The 22,714-nt window shown below is 36.3% G+C and overlaps 1 protein-coding gene across 6 annotated transcripts in view; it reads right to left on the bottom strand.

Moving 5' to 3' along the window:
- The window catches only part of NT5C2 (5'-nucleotidase, cytosolic II), an 86,634-nt gene that overhangs the window by 28,877 nt on the left and 35,043 nt on the right, over positions 1 to 22,714 (bottom strand). For all 6 annotated transcript variants that reach the window (XM_079794269.1, XM_079794270.1, XM_079794266.1 and 3 more), the window contains one exon: positions 10,350 to 10,423. In XM_079794269.1, the coding sequence (XP_079650395.1) occupies positions 10,350 to 10,423 (74 nt within the window). The remainder of the gene's footprint in view (positions 1 to 10,349; positions 10,424 to 22,714) is intronic.

Here is a 22,714-nt window from a genome sequence, read left to right on the forward strand (position 1 = left end):
CCCCTAATTTAATAACTCTTATCACATCAAAATATCTTAAAACTTTCATCTTTCAGAGAATATTTAAGTAGCACAAGTGTATACAAGTAACATATATATGCACATACAGACGTATATGTATTAAGTAGTTCAGGTGACTCTTTACTGCTTAAATAACCTGCCCATTTAGAAGCCAATGCAATACTAGACCAGTCTTTTTATCAGTAAGAAGTTACAATAAAAGCCTTCCAAATTAAGGATTGCTCAGAAATATTTTAAATATATTAAGGCTGTCAATTTTATAGTCTTTATGAGAAAGTCAGTTCTACCAAAAGCACTGATCTTTTGGAATAATGCTGGCTTAACTCTTAGAACAGTGGTCGGCAAACCGCAGCTCGCGAGCCGCCGTTTGCCGCTCTGTTGACTAATGAGTTTGCCGACCACTGTCTTAGAAAATCAAAATAGCCCACAAGGTGAAATGCTCAGCCAAAGAAAATAAAACAGTGTAAAGGTGTGAGGACATTTTTAAATTAGGGATGCCATGAAAAATAGCTGTCTTTGAAATATAGCTTAGTTCAGTTATTTTTTATCTAAGGATCACTAGATTTATTCCAAAATAAGTTCTCTCTCTAAAAGACAAACTACCTCAAAATAACAGAAACAAAATAAATTATGAAACGAAAAAAAAAGTTGAGATGTAACATAAAATGTCTTATTTTTCCCCTACTCTCCCCCAAATAATGCCTTTTAAAAATAAACATAATCACTCCCTGAGGCATATGTACTTATTCCAATAATGCAATCATTGCTCAAAACATATTTGAAATTCTTCTTAAATTACTCTCAGCATCTACAGCACATTGTTCTAGATATCCTCTATGGTGGCACTTTTTCATCAACAGATGGTTAATTGTGTAGAAGAGGGAGGAATCATTCAAACAAAGCAACCACAGAATAAAAGGAAAAATCAATTAAGTTGGGTTTAAAAAACAGGTATGGCCCTAGCTGGTTTGGCTCAGCGGATGGAGTGTGGGCCTGAGGACTGGAGGGTCCCAGGGTTGATTCTGGTCATGGGCACATGCCGGGGTTGCGGGCTTGATCCCGTGTGGGAGGCATGTGGGACACGGCCAATCGGTGATTTTCTCTCATCATTGATGTTTCTCTCTCTCTCTCCCCTCCCCTTCCTTTCTGAAATCAGTAAAAATATATTTTAAAAAAGAACAGGTATGACTACCTAAGCAATGAAGCAGGTTTTCTTGTGGATTTATAAACTGATTCTGACAAGACTTCCAAAAGAATTCCTAAAATGTCCAATAATGACAGTGATACTGGAATAAGTTTTCCCAAACAAAGTGATTAAATAAAGGATAATATCTATTTGGAAGCATATTTTCTTAAGGGTTTTCTTTTATAAAAATTAGTCTTCTGGCCCATTTTTCACGTGTTTAATTTTGCAAGTCATCTATAATCCCTTTGGAGGATTTACATAAAAGTAAATTTATTGCTTTATAGTGAAAACTATAAATAACAAATCTTCCAGCTATGAAAACCCATTCCACCACAGGCCCTGTCGAGTTTACCTTTTCTAACTGAATCCTTGATTCAGATAATTGTTTGGACTCTAGTACTAAATTATCACTTTTTTGTCTTCACAATTCTTCTTTTTGGGTTGAGTCTTCATAATAAATTCCCAATAGATTCTTATTTTATTTGGTTTTATGAGAGTGTTTTCCAATTTATTTTTATTAATAATTTTTATCAACCACATTCCTGGTTTTTCCTCCTCTTTAGAGTTTCATCTTTTTTTGTAGTTTCTTATTCCTGGGTTGTTGTTTTTCATTTGCTACCCTAGTTTCTGTGTTCAAGCACTCTGCTTATCCTCTTATTCTATTGTTTCAGAAAAACAAGAAACAAAAAAAACCCAGTTCAAAAGTGCTTTTAAGACCACTAAGGGGATAATGAATGCATTTTACTTATCAAACTACACATTTCTATAGTCCGTCAATTGTAAACATTTTATCCATTCACAAATTGATAAATCTCTCAAGAATACGTTGGAGGGTAATAACTTTTACTAATAACTGTTACTCAAATGGAGGTGCCCATTCTCCAACACAAAGTATGTTGCACATAGTAGACATGTTTGGAGGACTGGGGAGTAAGGTAATGTGGAAGTTCTACATTTTCCAAGTTGTGAGAAGGATGCCCTGAGTACTATCTCAAGACTTGGGACAATGAGAAATTCTCGCCTTTGTAATGAAGGTTATCTTCTTTGGTTTGTACCAAAAACCTTTCAAGATATATGCTGTAGCCCTAGCTGGCTTGGCTCAGTGGATAGAGCGTCGGCCTTCGGACTGAAGGGTCCCAGGTTCGATTCCGGCCAGGGGCACATGCCTTGGGTTGTGGGCTTGATCCCCAGTGGGGGGTGTGCAGGAGGCGGTGGATCAATGGTTCTCTTTCATCATTGATGTTTCTATCTCTCTCTCCTTCTCCCTTCCTCTCTGATCTCAATAAAGAAATATATTTTTTAAAAAAGATATATGCTGTTATCACACTAAGAACTTCAAGTAGATGCATCCAGTTTATAAACAATCCATAGTAAATTCAACTCAGCTGATGTTCCATATTAATTTAATTCACCACTACTGCAAGGAGCCTCATCTTTCTTTAAGGAGAAATGCTGAAGCACAGACACAAAGGTTTACAATGTCGTATGTTTCATTAAAAAGAAAAAAAAAAATTTCTATCTCTATCTATAGCCAAATTATTTTTGACAAGAATGCCAAGACTATTCAAGAAGGAAAGGACAGTCTTTTCAACAGTGTTGAGAAAACTGAATATCCACATGCAAAAGAAAGAAGTTAGACCCTTACCTGACATCACATACAAAAATTAACTAAAAATAGCCCAGCTGCCCATGAACCAGGAAGTCATGGTTCAATTCCCAGTCAGGGCACACATGTCTGGGTTGTGGGCTTGATCCTCAGTAGAGGGCGTGCAGGAGGCAGCCGATCAATGATCCTCTCATCATTGATGCTTCTCTCTCTCTCTCTCTCTCTCTCTCTCTCTCTCTCTCTCTCCTCCCTCCTTTCCTCTCTCTGAAATCAATAAAAAAAATTTTAACTCAAAATGGATCAAAGATCTAAACATAAGAAATAACCATTCACTGGAAACACTGCTTAACCCTTTGCACTCGCTTGCTTTTTTCTCGATTCCTTTATTCTACTCGGGATTTAATTTTTTAAATACCCCTGATTTTACAAAGCGCGGCAGTAGAATAAAAAACTGGAGTTTCTTTTCATACAAACTTATTTATTTGGATTTTTTTATATTTCAAATTATTGATACATTCAATACAATTCGACATACGAGCTGCTACCGATGCTAACTGTGTGGAATCACACTTGACATCCGAGTGCAAAAGGTTAATTTCTACAGAAACATAATCTGATGTCAAATAAATACCTTCTCATTAAAAAGCTATTCAGATAAGAACTTTAACTTTCTATTAATTCATGATCATTTGGAGTATTTAAAAATTCAAAAACAAAAGTAATTATTCCTCTGCCATTTATCTAACATAACAGATTTTCCCACAACATACAGCAGTGTAAATGAATTTAATATTGCTATTATTCTCTTATTTATACTTAGACTAGTGGCCTGGTGCACAAAATTTGTGCATGGGGGGGGGGAGGGGTTCCCTCAGCCCAGCCTGCACCCTCTCCAATCGGGGACATCCCTCTCACAATCTGGGACTGCTGGCTCCTAACCACTCACCTGCCTGCCTGCCTGCCTGATTGCCCCTAATTGCCTGATTGCCCCTAACTGCCCTCCCCTGCCAGCCTGATCTCAACCCCAACTGCCCTCCCCTGCCAGCCTGATCTCAACCCCAACTGCCCTCCCCTGCCGGCCTGATCTTGCCCCTAACTACCCTCCCCTGCCAGCCTGATCTCGCCCCCAACTGCCCTCCCCTGCCAGCCTGATCTTGCCCCCAACTGCCCTCCCCTGCCAGCCTGATCACCCCTAACTGCCTCTGCCTTGGCCCCCACCACCATGGCTTTGTCCGGAAGGAAACTGGACGTCTGGAAGACGGCCAGTCAACCTGATTTAATTAGCATATTACTCTTTTATTAGTATAGATAGATTATATAGGATAGGATTGCTTAAATGGGGAGGAAAAGCCTTTTTCAGCAGGAGGAGATGCTCTTGGCAGACAAAAATACATAATCCCTATATCTGGACTCATCATGAAAGCCAAACCGGTCATGAAAAAATTGAACCGCTTTCTTACACCTTACACCAAACAGCTGTTGCCCTTGAAACCCCTCCTCAGCCCCCACCTTAGGTTCTGCCTTCGCAGTTCACCCAGATTTGGTTCTGATTTATCGGTTTCTATGCCAGTCAGCGTTAAAAGCTCCACTTCCTAGGCAGCCAGAGGCTCCTCACAGGTTCACCCAGATTTGGTTCTGATCAGTCAGTTTCTATGCCAGTCAGCATCTCCGGGCCTGATCAGAGAGGCGGGGCTGATCAGCAGCCTCCAGAGAGGCCCAGAGAGAAAGTAAGAGGCAAGGGCTGATTAACAGCTACCATGGAGGCTACGGATCAGACCCTGCTTCTCTCACCAGGCCTCTCTCTCCGGGCCTGATCCACAGCCCCCTCGGCAGTCAGTGCTGGGTCACCACGGCAACCCAGCACTGACTGCAGGTCTGACTTCCTATTGGTCGAGCCTTCGGTTGTTACAGACCCTGGGTTTTTATATATTAGGATTTTTCTTTACAGTTCAAGCTCAGTATATTAGTACTTAGTATCACAGTCAGAGCAAAACAACTACTTTCAATGCATTATTATTTTATATACATTATTTCATTGAAACTTTATTCCAATAGTATATTCACTTATAACCCTTTTTTGGATTAAATGAAGAAACTAAGACTTAGGGAGAATAAACAACATGCTGATGGGTCAAGAGCTGTCACGCCTCCATACTGGGAGGAACTGATCCCAACATTCCTCATTGTTATCATTTGTCCTCATACCTCTGTACACCATGTGTTTTAAATGTTAACTATCCTGCACCCATCAATGTAAAAGAAATATATATCTGCTTTATTTTTTATTGAATATGAGGTATTTCCCTGCTTTACTTTCTCTCGCCATCTTAATATGGCACCAATGAATTTCATGAACCTTCCTTATCTCTTCCTCCTTGGATTCTAATGTATAAAATGAACTGCAAAAGGGTGTTTCACCTTGAAGGGTGTTAGCTGGTTTCTGTTCTGGAAAAGCTGCATTTAATACCAGATGGGTCCTGCATGGTCCTGAGACAGCAAGCAGCTCATCTGTCTGAAAATGTCAACCAAGACAAGAGTTACCTACTGACTATCTCTGCCCCTCACAAGTGGACTTTTTCAAGTTTGATGAACTTAAAAATCCCCCTTTAGTTCACTTGGTCTTTGCAGGTGATAATCATCAGGATCTCCGCTACTCAAATTGATAATCACTGGGCCTGGTTGCAAAGAATAATGCAGAAAGGATATTCAAACAAAATCTGCAGATGTTTCTTGATAATTTCTGATATTGTTTCTCATCATTCATAACCTGATGGACATTTATGACAGATACTGGGTCACAGGAAATCGCTATAATCCAATGAGAATTATCAGGGTGTCTCATTAACAAGGGTTGAATTGATGCCTCACAAAAGGAGAAACCAATGGACACCATCTCAGGATGATCTTAAATTAAACCTGGATGCCTTTGGGCCTTTTTAAAGTCTCTTGAGCATTTTAAAACAAAAATGAATTTTAAAAAAATAAAACAAACTGCAAAACTCTTATTCTCTAGAGCATTTTCTCAAATCTCTCAAATTTTGCTTCCAGATCTGACCCTCAACCCTGGCTCAAACAACCTCTTTTAACCTTCTTTTAGGTTTGGATTTTTTTTTTTTTGGCCAACACTGATATACATACATCATGTGCAAAGAATGTTGCTCAAGTAATTTGGGGAAAGAGAGGAATTATAAATAGGCCTGCCAAGTACTTTTTATATAAAACATAATCCACTGTTGGACAGTGGCAAAGCTAATATACAAGACTCAGTATTACCTAGATTCTAAATACTGACTTTCATAAATAAACTCAACTGTATTTAGTAGACAAACTGGCTAAAGCACAATTAGTACACACTCATTAGAAAAGTAATTAGTATACACTCATTAGAAAAATAAAACATTAATCTACAGTATTACACAGATAAGGAGCTAAATAAATGTCAATACTGCATTACTCCTATAGGCAGATTTCAGGATTAAAATTTATTTAGGTTCAAGACAATCAGGAAAAATTAATTTATGTCAATAGACAAGTTTTTGTTTTGTTTTTAATTTTATATAAAAATACCAATTACATAGAAATCTTACAGATGAACTAATAAAAACATAAAATATGCATAACTCACTTTAGCTGATGATAAAGAGATCATCTCTGAAAAACTGTTTAAGGTATTAAGTGGCATTCAGATGAGATGACAATAATAAGGTTCCCATCAGAATGGATTATGTTATTAAACACTGTAACTAAAAATCATAATTTTTTTAAAGAATAGAAGGAAGCCCACCAATTTATTTTAACAAACTAAAACAAAACAAAAAAACCCTCCCCAACTTCATTCTACCAAAGGCCTATATAGTTTACTTTCAGAAAATTACAGGTTGAGAATTATTACACATACATTTTAAAATCCTTCAAGTCCAAGTATGTATGCTTGCCTCATCCTCTTATTTATTAGGAACAAATCAAAGCTTTAAATGATTACTGACCACCTATTCTATCAACCCCATGACATGAAGAACAATAGCCTATCTAATAAAGAGGGAATATGCTAATTGACCCTCACGCCATCACAAAGATGGCAGCGCCCACAGCCAATAAGGAGGAATATGCTAATTGAATGCTCTGCCCTCAAAGATGGCAGCACCCACAGCCAATAAGGAGGGAATATGCTAATTGAATGCTCCGCCCTCAAAGATGGAGGCATCCACAGCCACAAGATGGCGGCGCCCAGTCCCTTCAGCTCTGCCGGGGCAGCAAGCATGCAGCAAGACTGGGCCCGCCCCGCGCAACTGCCTCCGGACTCCCGCAGTCCCCTCAGCCCCCCAGCCATCCAGGGCCGGCCCGAGGCACAGGCAAGCCTCTGATGGTGGCTGCTCAGCTGCCCAGGGCCGCCCAAGGCTCAGGGCCGCCCAAGGCTTGTGCTGCCGGCAGTGACAGCAGCAGAGGTGTGATGCGGCATCGCCTTCCCCTGATCGCCAGGTCGCCTCCCGCCCCTGAGGGCTCCTGGACTGTGAGAGGGGGCAGGCCGGGCTAAAGGACCCCCCTTCCAGTGCATGAATTTTCATGCACCGGGCATCTAGTTCTCAAAATAAGTGAGTAATCAAAACCAAATCAAATCATACCATCACCCTCCCAAAGGAAGTTTTATGTGGCCATTATCTAAAACATCAAAAACAGAGCTGTTTCCTTATGAAAATAGCTTATATCCAGAATTAGATCCTACCCCCGACACTTTCCATGAGTCATATAATTTCACACATTGAAAACAATGAAAGAAAATTTTGAAAAGCCCTATGTAGATGTTTTCTCAGAACAAAATTGGGCAGTTTACAGTATGATAAGATAAGCCCTAAGCCAATAAGCACCTCTCTCAATAAATGTACCATTCAAATTATGCCTGTCATTTGAGATGTCTATCCACACACTTCAGATGCATCAACCTTAGGCTCACTATCAATGTCACTATATTGTAACACTGAAAACTAGTAATCCACCTATGTTGTAAATCAAGCATGTCAAACTCGCAGCCCAGCCAATATAACAGTATGTAAGAAACGTTTTAATAAAAATTTTGTAACTTAATTTTTACAATATCCTGTTATACACACTCTATCTATAGTAACAAAATCGTAATATGCTAATTAGACCAGAAGGCTGAACAGCAGAACAACCGTCCGGACGACCTTCCAGACGAAGCCGCCAGGGCTGGCTGCAAGGGCCGAGGCAGCCAGGGCTGCGAAGGCCTACGCTTGCACGAATTTTGTGCATCGGGCCTCTAGTTACTAACAAACTACAATGTTCGCTAATGACTAATCACTATAATCGTGTTGCATTCATTTCCCTTATGCGCCTTATACTCAGCCACACCACTTCTCTCCACTAATACTAGCAGCGAATATTTTAGCAACCAATGGCCACGTCATTAGTTTTGTACTGACTTATTTGGTGTGCGCAACAGGAAATATTTCGCTTTCGGAGAATAAGGAAAATAGGTTTATTTGTGTTGTACTTATTAATTTGTGCAGTTATTCAGTGTCTGATAAGTTTATGTTCAAGAAAAATATTAATTTTTATTAAAATGTTGTATTATTTTACGTTAACAATTACTCATTTATTTCAGCCCTTTGAATTCAGCATGTCTCTATCAAAGTAAACCTACGTTTCTATGAAAATTTAAGCCAAGCTTTTTTTTTTTGTGGCCCACAAACTTCAATATTGTTTATTTGGCCCATGTTAGCCTTTGAGTTTGACATGCTTGCTGTAAATGGTAATTCTGTATCACTCAAAATATTGTTTGCCAGCCTGGCCAGTGTAGTTCAGTGGTTGAGCACCGACCTATGAACCAGGAGGTCACAATGCCCAGTCAGAGGTACAAAAAACAACAACAAAAAAGCAAATAAAAAGAAGAAATCAAAGTATTTTTAAAGTGTAAAGACTACGATTCAGTGACTTTTTCACTAAATAAGAGAATTCATTTTTCATTATTCTGTGATATATAGTATCTCAATGCTTAGTAACAAAACATGTCGGGCACATTACAGGTTTTCAATAAATACTTACTGAACTATTTCAATAAGAATATCTTAATAGCCCTAACTGGTTTGGCTCAGTGGATAGAGCGTTGGCCTGCAGACTGAAGGGTCCCAGGTTCAATTCTGGCCAAGGGCACATGCTCGGGTTGTGGGCTCGATCCCCAGTAGGGGGTGTGCAGGAGGCAGCCAATCAATGATTCTCTTTCATCATTGATGTTTCTATCTCTCTCTCCTTCTCCCTTCCTCTCTGAAATCAATAAATAAATATATATATTTTTTTAAAAAGAATGTCTTAATAACGAAGAGGGGGGCAAGTTTGTCATTTTTTGACCCCAGTAACTTCTATTTCTGCCTAAATAATATCTTTCAGCTACCTTGTCATTCCTTCCCCTGAAGAGCGAGAATTTTAGGAAGAAGAGAGATTGTAGTGTTTTCTCCAAAATCTACACTGAAAAAGTACAGTGCTTCCACCTGCTTTCTGACAAGTGCTCCCAAAAGTGCCTGTGTCCAATTAGGAAAATCAAAATGTTGCAAAAACAACTTTAAGGTAACAGGAAACCAAATAAATAACAATATGGATGAGAGAAATTCATATCAATTCAGTGTATATTTTTAATACATAACTTGTTTGGTAAATATCATGGCCACATCTATGTGGCAAGTACCTATAAGCTACATCTATTCATTTTTGTACTTTAATATTATTTATATTTATAGCCTAAACTGAACATCAAATTGAGATTTTTAAAATTTGAAACAAGTCAGTTTTCTAATACTGTTATATAAAAAATTTTCCTGAAGATAATTTATACAATTTAAAGGGTTTTGAGTATTTAATAACAATATATTTGAGAAAATTTCTAAACATTCTTTTCTGAGTGTCATAGCTGTACACACTTGCTCAACTTAGTCCCTCATCCCTACTACTTCTTAAATTATATTATATTTTCATTAATATTTGTATCAGACTGCAAATATTTTAACAAAAACTTTGCAAGTTCTGAAAAGATGTTACAGCTATTGACTAAGGCACTGATTACTTCAAATATATCTCAGTGCTAGTGTTTAAGGTCTATTTGATATTGAACAAAGCTAATAGTTCTAGTTGTTAAAAGTCTTTACATAATATGTATGCAGTCATTTCAATGAAAAATGAAAACATTTTCCATTTGTTTTAAAGATAACATTAAAATTTTTAACTGATAAAAATTTACCTTGTGGTAGAGTGAGAGATATTAATAACAGTTTAATAAAAGCCAAAAGTGCCCAAATATACACAAAATGTATTATTTCACCATATCATTTCTTACCAGGGTCTCTGAAATAACTTAGCACGTAGTCTACCTATCTGTACCAAATTAAATGTCAAGGATATCTGGTAATTTCAATACTCACAAATCTCAACAGAAGTAGCAATATATATGATTAAATTACTAAGTGTTTATTCAATTGCCTACTGTGGATAATCCAAAGCAATCTTAAACAATCAAAAAGTGCTACTCACCAGCAAGTGTATAATCCATATCAAAACCAAAACACTTTATTTTCTCCATGGCTAAACTTCGGTTCACAAACACCCTGAAGAAAGGAGTAAACAATGATATCTCAATTAATACTGAAAAAAACAAACAAACAATAAAAAATTAAGTTTAACAGATTTGGCTATCTTTCTACATTTTTCTCATTTAAGTACTAATATCTACTAGTATATATATTAAAGGCTAATATGCTAAGTGTATGACCATCTGACGGGCTGCTATGATGCACACTGACCACCAGGGGGCAGACGCTCAACACAGGAGCTGCCTAGCTGCAGTGACTTGGCAGTGGTAGTTCTCGGGCCCCGAAACCAGAGAGGAGGGAGCCCAATTCCTTATGGGGCCGCGCAATTCTACCTTCGGCCATGGGTTACGTTGTTGCTGGGGCACTGTCGGTCCCGAATCTGGTTTACTACACACTTGCATTTGCGTTCCACACTCAACTTTGCAGAGTGCCCTCTCGCACTCCGGGTCCCCTCGGGGGATGTTGGAGAGCCGGTTTTGGCCTGATCCCTGCAGGCCAGGCCGAGGGACCCACCTGCCAGAGGGACCCCACTCACTCTGCAGATGCTGGGGAGGGACCGTGGGAAGTTGGCTACGGCCCGTATCGCCCAGTCCCATCCTGCTGGCCACCTTCTAATTAATTTCCTTTCAATGTGCACGAATCCGTGCACTGGGTCACTAGTAAGTCATAATAAAATTATTCAAGTCCTTTTTATACCTTAAGTGAAATGAGAGGTTACATGAAAATATCTGGATTTTTTTTTACTGTTTTGGTATTAACAATGCCATGTAGTCAAAACTTGAGTGAATTAGTTCTTATTTTCAAAATATAACCCCATAAAATAAGTTTATTTCTGAGACTTTATAATTCATTCATTTGTAATTTATTTAATAGACTAAGGTTCATTTCAGCCTACCAGATGCCAGATACAAAAGACATAATTATAGATTCATTCAACAAATACTTGAGTGCCTACTATATGTTAGAAACTATGCTCTGGCAGTGAACAAACGAGTACCTGCCCTCATGGAACTTCTGTTTTAACTTAGAATCTCAACCCTTGAGAAATTCAGCCTAGCAGGAGAAGGACTTATAAAGCAAATAATTATAGCAAGTCAATAAATGCTATAAAATATCATGAAGGACAGAGTACCAATTGTTTAGAGATCAGAAGAGATGTGCGAGCTGAATCTTAAACAATGAATAGAAGCTTCCCAGTAGAACAAAGCAAGAAAGGCAATCCAGGAAGAATAACCAAGCAAGGAAAAGGTTTATAATGAATGATAAAACATTTATTATGGCTGAAGCTGAGTTTTCTTTGGTTGTGCTTTTCTGTTTGTTTTAGCAAAAGGAGGTTTTCTAGAGAAACAGGGGTGGAGGGAAGGGGCAATAAAAGCTATGAAGCCAAAAAGGTTAACAGGGGTCAAAATCATGAAGAATTTGCTTGCTATGGGAGTATGGACTTTATCCTGCAAGCAAGAACAAATTACCAGATTTTGAAGAAGTAAAATAATAAAATTAAAATTTCAAAAAGATCACTATGAAGGGAAAACTAAAAATATAATAGTACGGTAGATCATTACCATGATGGTGTTTTGGAGTAAGTTTTAATCATTTTTGAAAATAAGTATTGCCTTTCCATCTGAACCCCAGCTTCGTGGCCAAAATATCTGAATGATTTATGGTCTATTGCTAAACCTCTTCTTTGCCTTTATTTCATAAGTAACTGTGAGAAGTAAGAATGCTTTAAATCACCTAGGAAACTTATTTTAAAAAAACTATGCCTGGGCTACCCTTGCCCATTAATGATCTAGGTCAATAGTTTCCAAAGAAGGCTAACTGCACCAGGGAATGCAGAAGACTCTACTGGGAAAAAAAGAAGATATCAGATCTTCTACTTATATTTATTTCATCATTTAAAGATATCTAATTTGTGTATGTTTTCTACTATATATAAATAAGGATAATATATAACTTGTAAGTACATACAGGAGTAAATATTACGTATTTTAAGTGATGAAATACTCCAAAAAAAATTGGAAACCACTGATCTAGGTATTGACTTTTTTTTAACTCTTCACCAACATATATATTGTTTTAAATGTTAATAGAAAACATTTCCTCTCATCTCAGAATGTATCCATATTAAATAAAGAAAAATAAACATTAGCTTAAAATACTTTAATCAATAACTTAAAGTCAATTGGCCCTTAAATTCAGAGCTTTTCTAAAAAATATAAAAATCATTACTCATATTACAGTGTGCTATGCACACTCGATTAGCTCTATAAAACTTAGTTCCTGAGAGAGATGTTATGTAAAATATTTACACTTTCTTTCCCTAAAATAACCTGGTCTTCTAGAAAATAAATATTTAATTTGTCTTGGGTAAATGGTGGAGGAAAGAGGAAGAAAAGAGTAGCGCAGCGATTTTCAACCTTTTTCATCTCGTGGCACACACAAACATTAGTAAAATTCTGTGGCACACCAAAAAATATATATTTTTTGCTAATCTGACAAAAAAGTAGGTATGCTTTTGATTCATTCACACTGAACAGTTATTGTTGTGTTGGCTGTTGTCGTTTCTTTAATTGGACAATTTAAGGGAAATGAGGTCAGTGTCCCTAACTCAATAGTGAAGTATTGCATGTTGTAAAAATTCTTGCAGCACACCAGTTGAAAATCGCTAGAGTAGCAGATAGCTGAAAGATACAAGGAGCTAGAGAATAAATGACACCCACCCAAACCTTTTCAAAAACTTACCACTACCTCAAATATATCACCATGACCCTTCTAGCACTTTACCAAACTTCACCCTGATAAGATCGCCTTCTTTATTATCATTTTTCCCCAGTTACATAAATCCTTTTGAAGTCACAACAGGGGTAAAAAACACAAAGTAATGTTTCTAACTCTGGAAACAATGTTACCACTGATGCTTAGGCTTTTAAACACACTTTCAATTCAGGCTAGGGTGCCAACTGGATCAAATCCTTGCTCAGAGCCCAAACAGCTGACATGCCTAAAATATTCTGTGGGAATTCAGGCAGGAACGACTGGGAGATTTTTCTTCCTGTGGTACAATCCAGGAGAGATATGTAGGACCACATAATAAAAGAAACAGTTTTGATTCTAATAGAAATATGATGGGAGCTGATTTTAGGCACAATGAAAAATCAGGGAGAAAAGAAACTGCTAATATCACTCAATCAGTCCTTAAGATACAAAGAAACTATTAACAGACCCAGCAAGATTGTTTACTAGTTTCTTTCTCGGCCAGAAAACAAATTAAGCTTATTCACTTTATCATACTTTTTAAAGGATATAAACATCATAATGCACCTTAGGTATTATCCATACAAACTTTACAAATGACCTATGTCAGTATTTTTGCCAAAATAATCACTGCTAAATATCCATCAAATCGCACTCTTTCTTCTTTGACTGGTTGGTCACTTTATTCAATCAACACATTTGTTAAATGCCTACAACAAAGCAAGTACCATTTTGTGACATATATTCTAGAAGCTATCCTTTAGGGAGTAATCAGAGCTAAGAAACTTTCTCAGTACCTAAAATTAGGAAGTAAGACCTTTTCCTATTAAGATCTTTTACCAAGTATCTTTTCCATTTTCAAAGTAAGTTACCTTCACCCACAGAAGCAATTACTGAACTTAAAAAAGAAACAATCAATCATTCCTATCTCCCCTTCTAATTCATGTCTATTATGAAGCAAAAAGAAAAACCTCACATATATTCTCATCTCTTCTGTTCTTTGCCTAGTTTATGCTACAAAACATGGGAGGGGCAATAGGGAATTCAATCTAATTCCTGTGAAAATATCTAAAATGCATAAGGAAACCTATAATAATAAAATGTAACAGCTACATTATAGATATCTGCAATAATATAGTATATGCTAAATTTTACAAAGTTAATAAATGTCCAGTGCATACGAAAAGTATGCACTGACCAGGAGAGAAATAGCCTTGAGCCAGAAATACCATGTCTCCAGGACACAGTCTTCAAGGAAAACAATCTGTTGGCCTCAAACTAATGATTTTTCTTTATTGTTAAAAGCAAGTATTAGGTACTATGTCAATGAAAAGACTGGCTCACTGTCCCACCACGCATTTAAAACAAAAAGATACCTGCTTTGCAGAATCCAAAATTTCTATTGGTTTCGGGACCTTGACTGTATCTTTGCCAATGCCAGTTTACTTGAGTCACTTTTCTAAATTATTAACCAGTGAAACATACTCCACCTCTATCTTTAAGAGCTTAAATATATTTGTGAAATTCCAAAGCTTGCTTTAAATAAAGTACAAAGTTGCCACCCTAAGAAGCATAACTGAACTAACGCATCCAACCTTAAAAGACAGAAATTCCTACATCCACACTAAGTCATCTGCAAGATACAGATTTGAGCATGAACAAGAGAAACCATCTTTAGGAAAAAGATACAGGAACACATAAAACCAGACACAGACTCCAACACAACGACAAATGTAACAGCTTTTACTATCATATCCCACTGTAGTAAGGCATGAAATATGAAGAAATTCTATGTAAGTAAACATACATATAACTATAAAAATGAGACTATTAATATAATATGAATTAAGAAGAGTGATCTAATATTCTCCCACTTAAGGACCATGAACATGCAATTTACTAAATCTGAAATTCTGTACATAGCAAACTCAATGGTTTTGAGATTTAACACATAATTCAAAGCAGCATTACCTCATCTGTCACTGGTTGCCGTTTTGCAAAGTGTGAAACTATCTGAATCAACTAGTTCTTGAAGTCATAACAAAATTCTTCAAATCCCTGGGATAATTTTTTTGTATGACTTTAACCTAACTTCAAAAAGACTTTTTAGTCTGAAACTAGGCCCTCAACGCATGTAACTTCTGGGACAGTGTTGGAGAAAACACCTCTGTGTCTAATTTAACTTGTCATTGGATCTCACTGTTGCTCCACACAAATCCATTTGGAATAGAATTTCTTTGGCAATGGTGAACTTTATCCTAACTCCTCCCACTGCCTAGGAGTCACAATTTCCTGGCCAAGTGCCCAAAGCAGTTACTGCAACAACAAATGAGACTAAAGATACAAGTATTAAATCTTCTTGGGCATATTTTGGTTATAGGTTTGTAGAATTGTTACAATAAAAGAAAATTTACAAATGCTTTTTTGAGAGTGCAAATTGAGATTAGGAACCAAATGATGTGTCTGTGTATATGTGCATATTTAATTTAATAGAAAAATGTTATAATGTAAATTTTTATTGAAATCCTAATTTAGTGTTTTATCCCCAAATTAGTTCCTATTTTTGCTACTGGCAGTCTAATTTTCCCACTTAAAACTAAAAATCTTGTTAATATCTTTTTATTCTTTCTTCTCCCTTAAATCCACATTGTCTCAATAATCTCATGTGCCTTCATTTAAATTTGCAAATATCTCTGGATCCCAGATGTTTTATTCAGTTCACACTGCTAACAATCTGTCCAGGTCTTCATTAACTTTTTTTTTTTTTAAATCCTCACCTGAGGATATGTTTATTGATTTTAGAGAGGGAAGAGAGAGGAATGGGGAGGAAAGGGAGAGGGGGAGGGATCGGGGGAGGGAGGAAGGGAGAGAGATAGGGGAGAAAGAGTATGTGCTCATGTGCACACATGTGCCCTGATTTGGAATCGAACCCAAGACCTTTCATGTATTGGATGATGCTCCAACTCAATGAGCCACACTGGCCAAGGAAACTCATTAATTTTTTAGCAACCATCTCCCAAATATTATGCCTACACACTAATGCCAAATTAATTGCTTTGAAGTAGTGCTACTCCAAATGTGGTCCACAAATACTAGTCTGCGAACAGTTGTTATTAATCCATTACACGATATATACAGAAACTACATTTAAAAACTTTTATAATGAGAAAATTTTTATTTGTTAAATTTGTAATAAAAAAAGTAGACATACACTTTATGTCTCTTCATTTTCTAGTATTTCATTTTTATTACATTTTATAAGTGTACTCATTTGAAACAAATTGGAAATTTTTTAAAAACTGGTTTTCCACCATATCTAGTTTGAGAAGCACTGTCCTAAAGCACAGTTGCATTCATGTTGTTCCTCTACCTAATAACCATCAGACATTCTTCACTACCTGCCCAACTAATAAATTAAAAATTTTTATATCTTCATGTACCATCTTTCCAAAATCAGTTATGTCACATTCTCCACATCATGCACCTTTTGCTATTATAATCAAAATGAACTGCCTGCTATTCCGGAAAGGTCCACTGAGGCTTTGTTTTATGGTGTTCTCAATACCTGAAATGTCTTCCTCAGCTTTCTCTAACTTATTTTTCAAGACCCAGAAATCTCAAGTGACTTCTTCAAGAACTATTCTGACTTTAAGAATTATGTGACAGTGAGCTTCTGGGTTTCAGATTTCTATCTAAAGAGATTTCAGCAACAATTAAATTCCATAGAGTTGTGATCTATGTGAGAGGTCTGAATATGCAAAATCCTTTATTTTGGCACTTACTATATTTTGTCATATACATAAAATGCGTAGGTAGTTCTTGTATTCTTTACTGGATTATAAACTTTGAGGCCAGGCACTGCACGATATAACTGACATTTAATTCTTCCTTTTTCCCCTCATTAGAAGAAAATATCAGTGATGATAAAGATATTTTTAAAGAGAAAATTCAAGTCATTGTTAAATTACACAAAACAATAAAAAATGAAGATTAGCCTACAAACGGGTATTTTCAACCGGTGCACCATAAGAAAAATTTTTTAAATATATTTTTATTGATTCCAGAGAGGAAGGGAGAGGGAGACAGAAACATCAATGATGAGGGGAATCATTCATTGGCTGCCTCCTGCACACGCCCTACTGGGGATTGAGCCAGAAACCCAGGCATGTGCCCTTGACCTGAATCGAACCCAGGACCCTTCAATCCACAGGTTGACGCTCTATCCACTGAGACAAACCAGCTAGTGCCTGTAAAAAATTTTAAAATATGCAATACCCGACTATTTAGTTAGGGGCATTGACCTCTTTTTCCTTAGACTGTCAAATTTTAAAAATGACAACAGCCAACAAAACAATAGCCACCTGGTGTGAATGAATCAAAATTATACCTTCCTTTTTGTCAGATCGGCAAAAAAAAATTTTTTTTGATATGCCACAGAATTTTAGTAATTAGTTTATATATGCCATGAGATTAAAAGGGTTGAAAATCACTGTCCTAGAGAATAAATTAGAGGTTTTCCTAAAAGGAAATAGAAACATGAGAAACAAAAATCAGAAAACTAATTTAGGAAAAAAAATTAAGTACAGGACAGATGTAAATATTTGTGCCTGCAGTAACTTTTATTTAGAACACCCAAAGATTTCAAAGAGTTCTAATCCAATACCTAGCATAGGGCCTTGCAAAAAACAAACACAATATTTAACTGAACTAAAAATTAAACTTAAACTAAAAAGTTAATAGCAGTTAGTGGTTGCCAGAGGCTGTGTGGGGAGGAAGGGATTGGGGAAGTTTTTGTTAATGAGTACAGGATTTCTTTTGGGGGTAATGAAAATGTTCTAAAGTTAGATAGTGGTATTGGTTGCACAACTCTGAATGGACTAAAATCACTGAAATGTACACTTTAGCCCGGCCGGTGTGGCTCAGGAGTTGAGCACTGACCTATGAACCAGGAGGTCACAGTTGGATTACAGTCAGGGACACATGCCCGGGTTGCAGGCTCAATCCCCAGTGTGGGGCATGCAGGAGGCAGCCGATCAATGATTCTCTCTCATCATTCGTTTCTTTCTCTCTCTCCCTTTCTGAAATCAATAAAAATACATATTTTTAAAATGTACACTTTATTTTTTTAATATATTTCATTGATTTCAGAGAAGAAGGGAGAAGGAGAGAGAGACAGAAACATCAATGATGAGAATCATTGATCGGCTACTTCCTGCACGGCCGCCCATACTGAGGATCAAGCCTGCAACCTGAGCATGTGCCCCTTACCAGGAATCGAACCATGACCGCCTGGTTCATAGGTCTACGCTCAACCACTGAGCCATGCTAGCCAGGCAAAAAATGTACACTTTAAAAAGGTGAACTGAATGGTATGCAAAGTATCTTTCAACTAAGTTGTTAAAAACTTAATGGCAAGACTATAGTTTGCCTTAGTGTCCCCATCCTTCAGTAAAAAGTACACTTGGTAATCTAAAAAATATAGGTAAGAACTTTCTAACTTATGAAATGGATTCCTAAAAATTGAAAGTTCAAATACCATGGATATATAGACAGAGTAAGAAATTTTGGACTAGATTATAAAAGCAAGTATTTTATTTAGTAGCATTATAGTTTTTATTTTCATAAATCCAGCCAGTAACTGCTTACTAATTTGTCCTAATATTTTCTCTGAGGAACAACCTCAAGAAGAATACATTTGGTTTACCAGATTGTAACAGAACAGCATCTGTGCTTTAAAAGTCTGAACAAGCAGCATATTATCATTTCTAAAATAAAACATAAATTAACTCAGAAACTCATAAAGCTAGAATATCAAAGGGATATATCCATAAGAGGATAAAGAAGAAATAAATTTACAGCATAGAAGGAGCAACAGAGAAAATCTGTGCATCTCTGCCTTGACACCGAGTCAGGGAGAGGCAAAACCTCCCCGAGAATCTGAACAAGAGCCATGTAAGTCTGCATTCACACTACTAGGATGGTTAATGCTGTCCCCCCTAGGTGACTAAAAGAAATAAAATGCTCTCTGAAAGAACTCGGTTTTAGATGGTTATACTGCTAGATGCAGCCCTATTTCAGAGATGTTTAAAAGTGAAAAAATTTTAAAAGTAGTGATCATATTATGTTTCCATAAAAGATTTTAAAGCAAACTTTAAGGAGATTCATTAAAAATGTTTAAGAAACATTAATATTCCCTTCACTTTCATTCTCAAATGAAGAAACTGCAGTAATAAGAGTAGGATGGTGGGGAATAAAAGAGAGGACTAACAAAATAAGAAAAATATACAAATTAAGGGAGAAACCAGAGATAACTACTTCTGCAAATAAATTTACTATTCTAAAACTTCAGTCTAATTAAACACATATTTTTTTTCCAATTCATTCCCCCTCATTTTCCTCTAAATTCTTACTCACTTTTCTCCTCATTTTTAAAAAAATAAAGACCAATTTAGAGAGGATAAATTATAAAATGCAGCAAATGTTCAAAACTGAACTCTGTGGGATAAAAATGAGAGAAGAAAATACGATTATCCAGGTTATCATTAGGACAAATTAACAAGTTACTGACTATGCCTATAACGAAAAAGACAGGTCAGTCAAAATTTAGAATTTAAAAGCAAATGATAAAATTCATTCTGGCCTCTTACCTAAGACAACAGCAGTTTTAGTAATAAAAGGCATTCTAACAACTGTAGAGGACTAGGGTTCAATCATGACACTGAAAGGAGGGTGCATTTTTTCCTGCATTACTCATCCTTTAGCACCTGTATTTCCCCAAATATATTCTCTTTAATACGAATTAAGAATACCTTTTCATTTATAAAAAGTTAAATAAGCAAGTTAAGTAGCAGTTCACGTCTCATTCCCCACTAATTTGATTGAAGTATGATTTCCTTAAAATAAAATTTACCCATTTTTAAGTGTAAATTTGGCAATTATATACACTGATGTAACAATTATCATAATCAACCCCAAACATTTCTTAATGTCCTTTTGCAATAGCCTCCCCAACCCCTGAAACATCATGTAGTTGATTCTTGCGCCTTTTTCCTAGCACAATATATCTGAGATTCATTCGTGTTGTTATATATACCATAATTAGTTATTTTATTTCTAAGTACTATTCCACTGTGTGGATATTACCACAATTTGTTTACTCTATTCAATTAATGGATATTTTGGATTGTTTCCAGTACTGACTATTATAAACAATGCTGCTATACAAATCTGTGTGGACATAGGCTTTCACTTATCCTGGGTAAACAAATACCTAAAAATGGAATTACTAGGTCATATGGTAAGTTTATGTTTGATTTTAAAAGACATTGCTGCCCTGGCCGGTTTGACTCAGTGGATAGAGCATCGGCCTGTGGACCAAAAGGTCCCGGTTTCGATTCCGGTCAAGGGCACATACCTTGGTTGCAGGCTCCTCCCCAGCCCCAGCCTTGGTCGGGGCTCATGCAGGAGACAACCAATCGATGTGTTTCTCTCACATCAATGTATCTCTCTCTCTTTCCCTCTCCCACTCTCCCTAAAAATAAATGGAAACATATCCTTGGGTGAGGATGAACAAAAAATAAATAAAAGACATTGCTAAAACTGTTTTCTATTCTGCATTCTCATCAGCAATGCAGGAGAGTTCCAGCTGTTCCACCTGGTCAGTGTTTTTCATTTTAGTCATTCTAATTAAGCAATTTTCAACCAGTGTTCAGCAAGAATTTTTAAAACATGCAATACCTGACTATTCAGTCAGGTGCACTGACCCCTTTTCCCCAAGATTGTCAAATTAAAAAATGACAACAGCCACCCAGCCGGCATGGCTCAGTGGTTGAGCACTGACCTATGAACCAGGAGGTCATAGTTTGAGTCCCAGTCAGGGCACATTCCTGAGTTGTGGGCTATCTCCAGTGTGGGGTTTGCAGGAGGCAGCCATTGATTATTCTCTCTCATCATTGATATTTCTATCTCTCTCTCCCTCTCCCTTCCTCTCTGAAATCAATTAAAAAAATACTTTTTTTTTTTTAAATGATAAAAGCCAACACAATAGCCGTCTGGTGTGAATGAATTAAAATTTTAACTATTTTTTGTCAGATCAGCCAAAAATATATTTTCTGGTGTGCCGTAGAATTTAGTAATTAGCTTATGAGTGTCAGGAGATGAAAAAAAGTTGAAAATTGCTGTTCTGGTTAATTTAGTCATTCTAGTGGGTGGAGTAATATCTCATTGAGGTTTTAACTCATATTTCCCTAATGATTAATGATGTAGAGCATCATTTAAGTACTTATTGGCCATATCTTTTTTTGTATGTGAAGTATATATTCAAATATTTTGCCCATTTTTAAACTGGGTTGTTTGCCTTATTGTATTGTAAAAATTCTTCATATATTTTGGATGTAAGTTTGTAACGTGTGTGGATATATATATATATATATATATATGTGTATACATATATATAGAGAGGGGGGGGGGGGAGGGAGGGAGAGAGAGAATAGTTTTTCCTGGTCTGTTTTATTAATGGTGTCTTTCAAAAAGCAATTTTTAGTTTTTTAATTTTTGATGAAACCGTTTATCAATTTTGTCTTTCATCTTTTCATGTATATTATCTAAGAAATCTTTACCTAATTCAAAGTCACAAAGATTTTCACCTACACTTTACTTTTATATTTAGGACCATGATCCATTTTACATTACTTTTATATGGTTTGAAGTATATGTTGATTTTTTTTTTCTATATGAAATTACTTTGGCCTCATTGTTGAAAATCAGTTGTGGGTCTATAAACTCCCTTCATGATCTACATAAGTCTATCCTTATATTAATACCACACTGTTTCAATTACCATAAGTTTACATAAGGCTCAGTATATAATCTTTGGTGATTTAACTCTTATAACGATCTTTTCCTATTGCTATTAGGAGAAGATTTCATTTATGTCCAATGACAGCTGTACTACATGTCAAAATATCACATATACAAAAATTGTTAGAATAAAAATTCTTTTCATCCCAAAGTACAAAACTTATCCATTTATTTCTAAACATAGCAAAGGAGAATAAAAGCTAAATGATTTCATATATGTGTTCATGCATTTCAAATGCACTTGGTTCATTACCTATTAAGACAATATAGGAATTGCCCTAGGGGCCCCTGGAATAAACCTAAAACAATATCTCAGCCCTTATACTAGTAATGTCCTTTGGTTTATATAGATCCCTAACTAACCAATTCTAACATATGCTTTACCTTAGGGGGAAAACTAGCACAAATTACTTCCCAAGAATTTTGACTGCACCTAGAAATATAGTTCTTCTTAAATCTATAAACCAAGTTTATAAATAACTATGTGTACAAGACTAACAAATATATCAGCATCTGTGATCATCTTTTTCGTAAAAATCATTTAACAACTGCAAATTTGTAGCCAATACGGAAAGGTAAGAAAACATATAAACCTAAAAGGCAGTCCTTTCATAATTTTCACATTTAAAGAAACCTCAAAATTCTACTGATGTCATGAGTGGTCTAAAAATAATATAATTACGTTTGCCATAA

The sequence above is a fragment of the Cnephaeus nilssonii genome (genome assembly GCF_951640355.1).
Source record: "Cnephaeus nilssonii genome assembly, chromosome: 16".
Classification (NCBI taxonomy): domain Eukaryota; kingdom Metazoa; phylum Chordata; class Mammalia; order Chiroptera; family Vespertilionidae; genus Cnephaeus; species Cnephaeus nilssonii.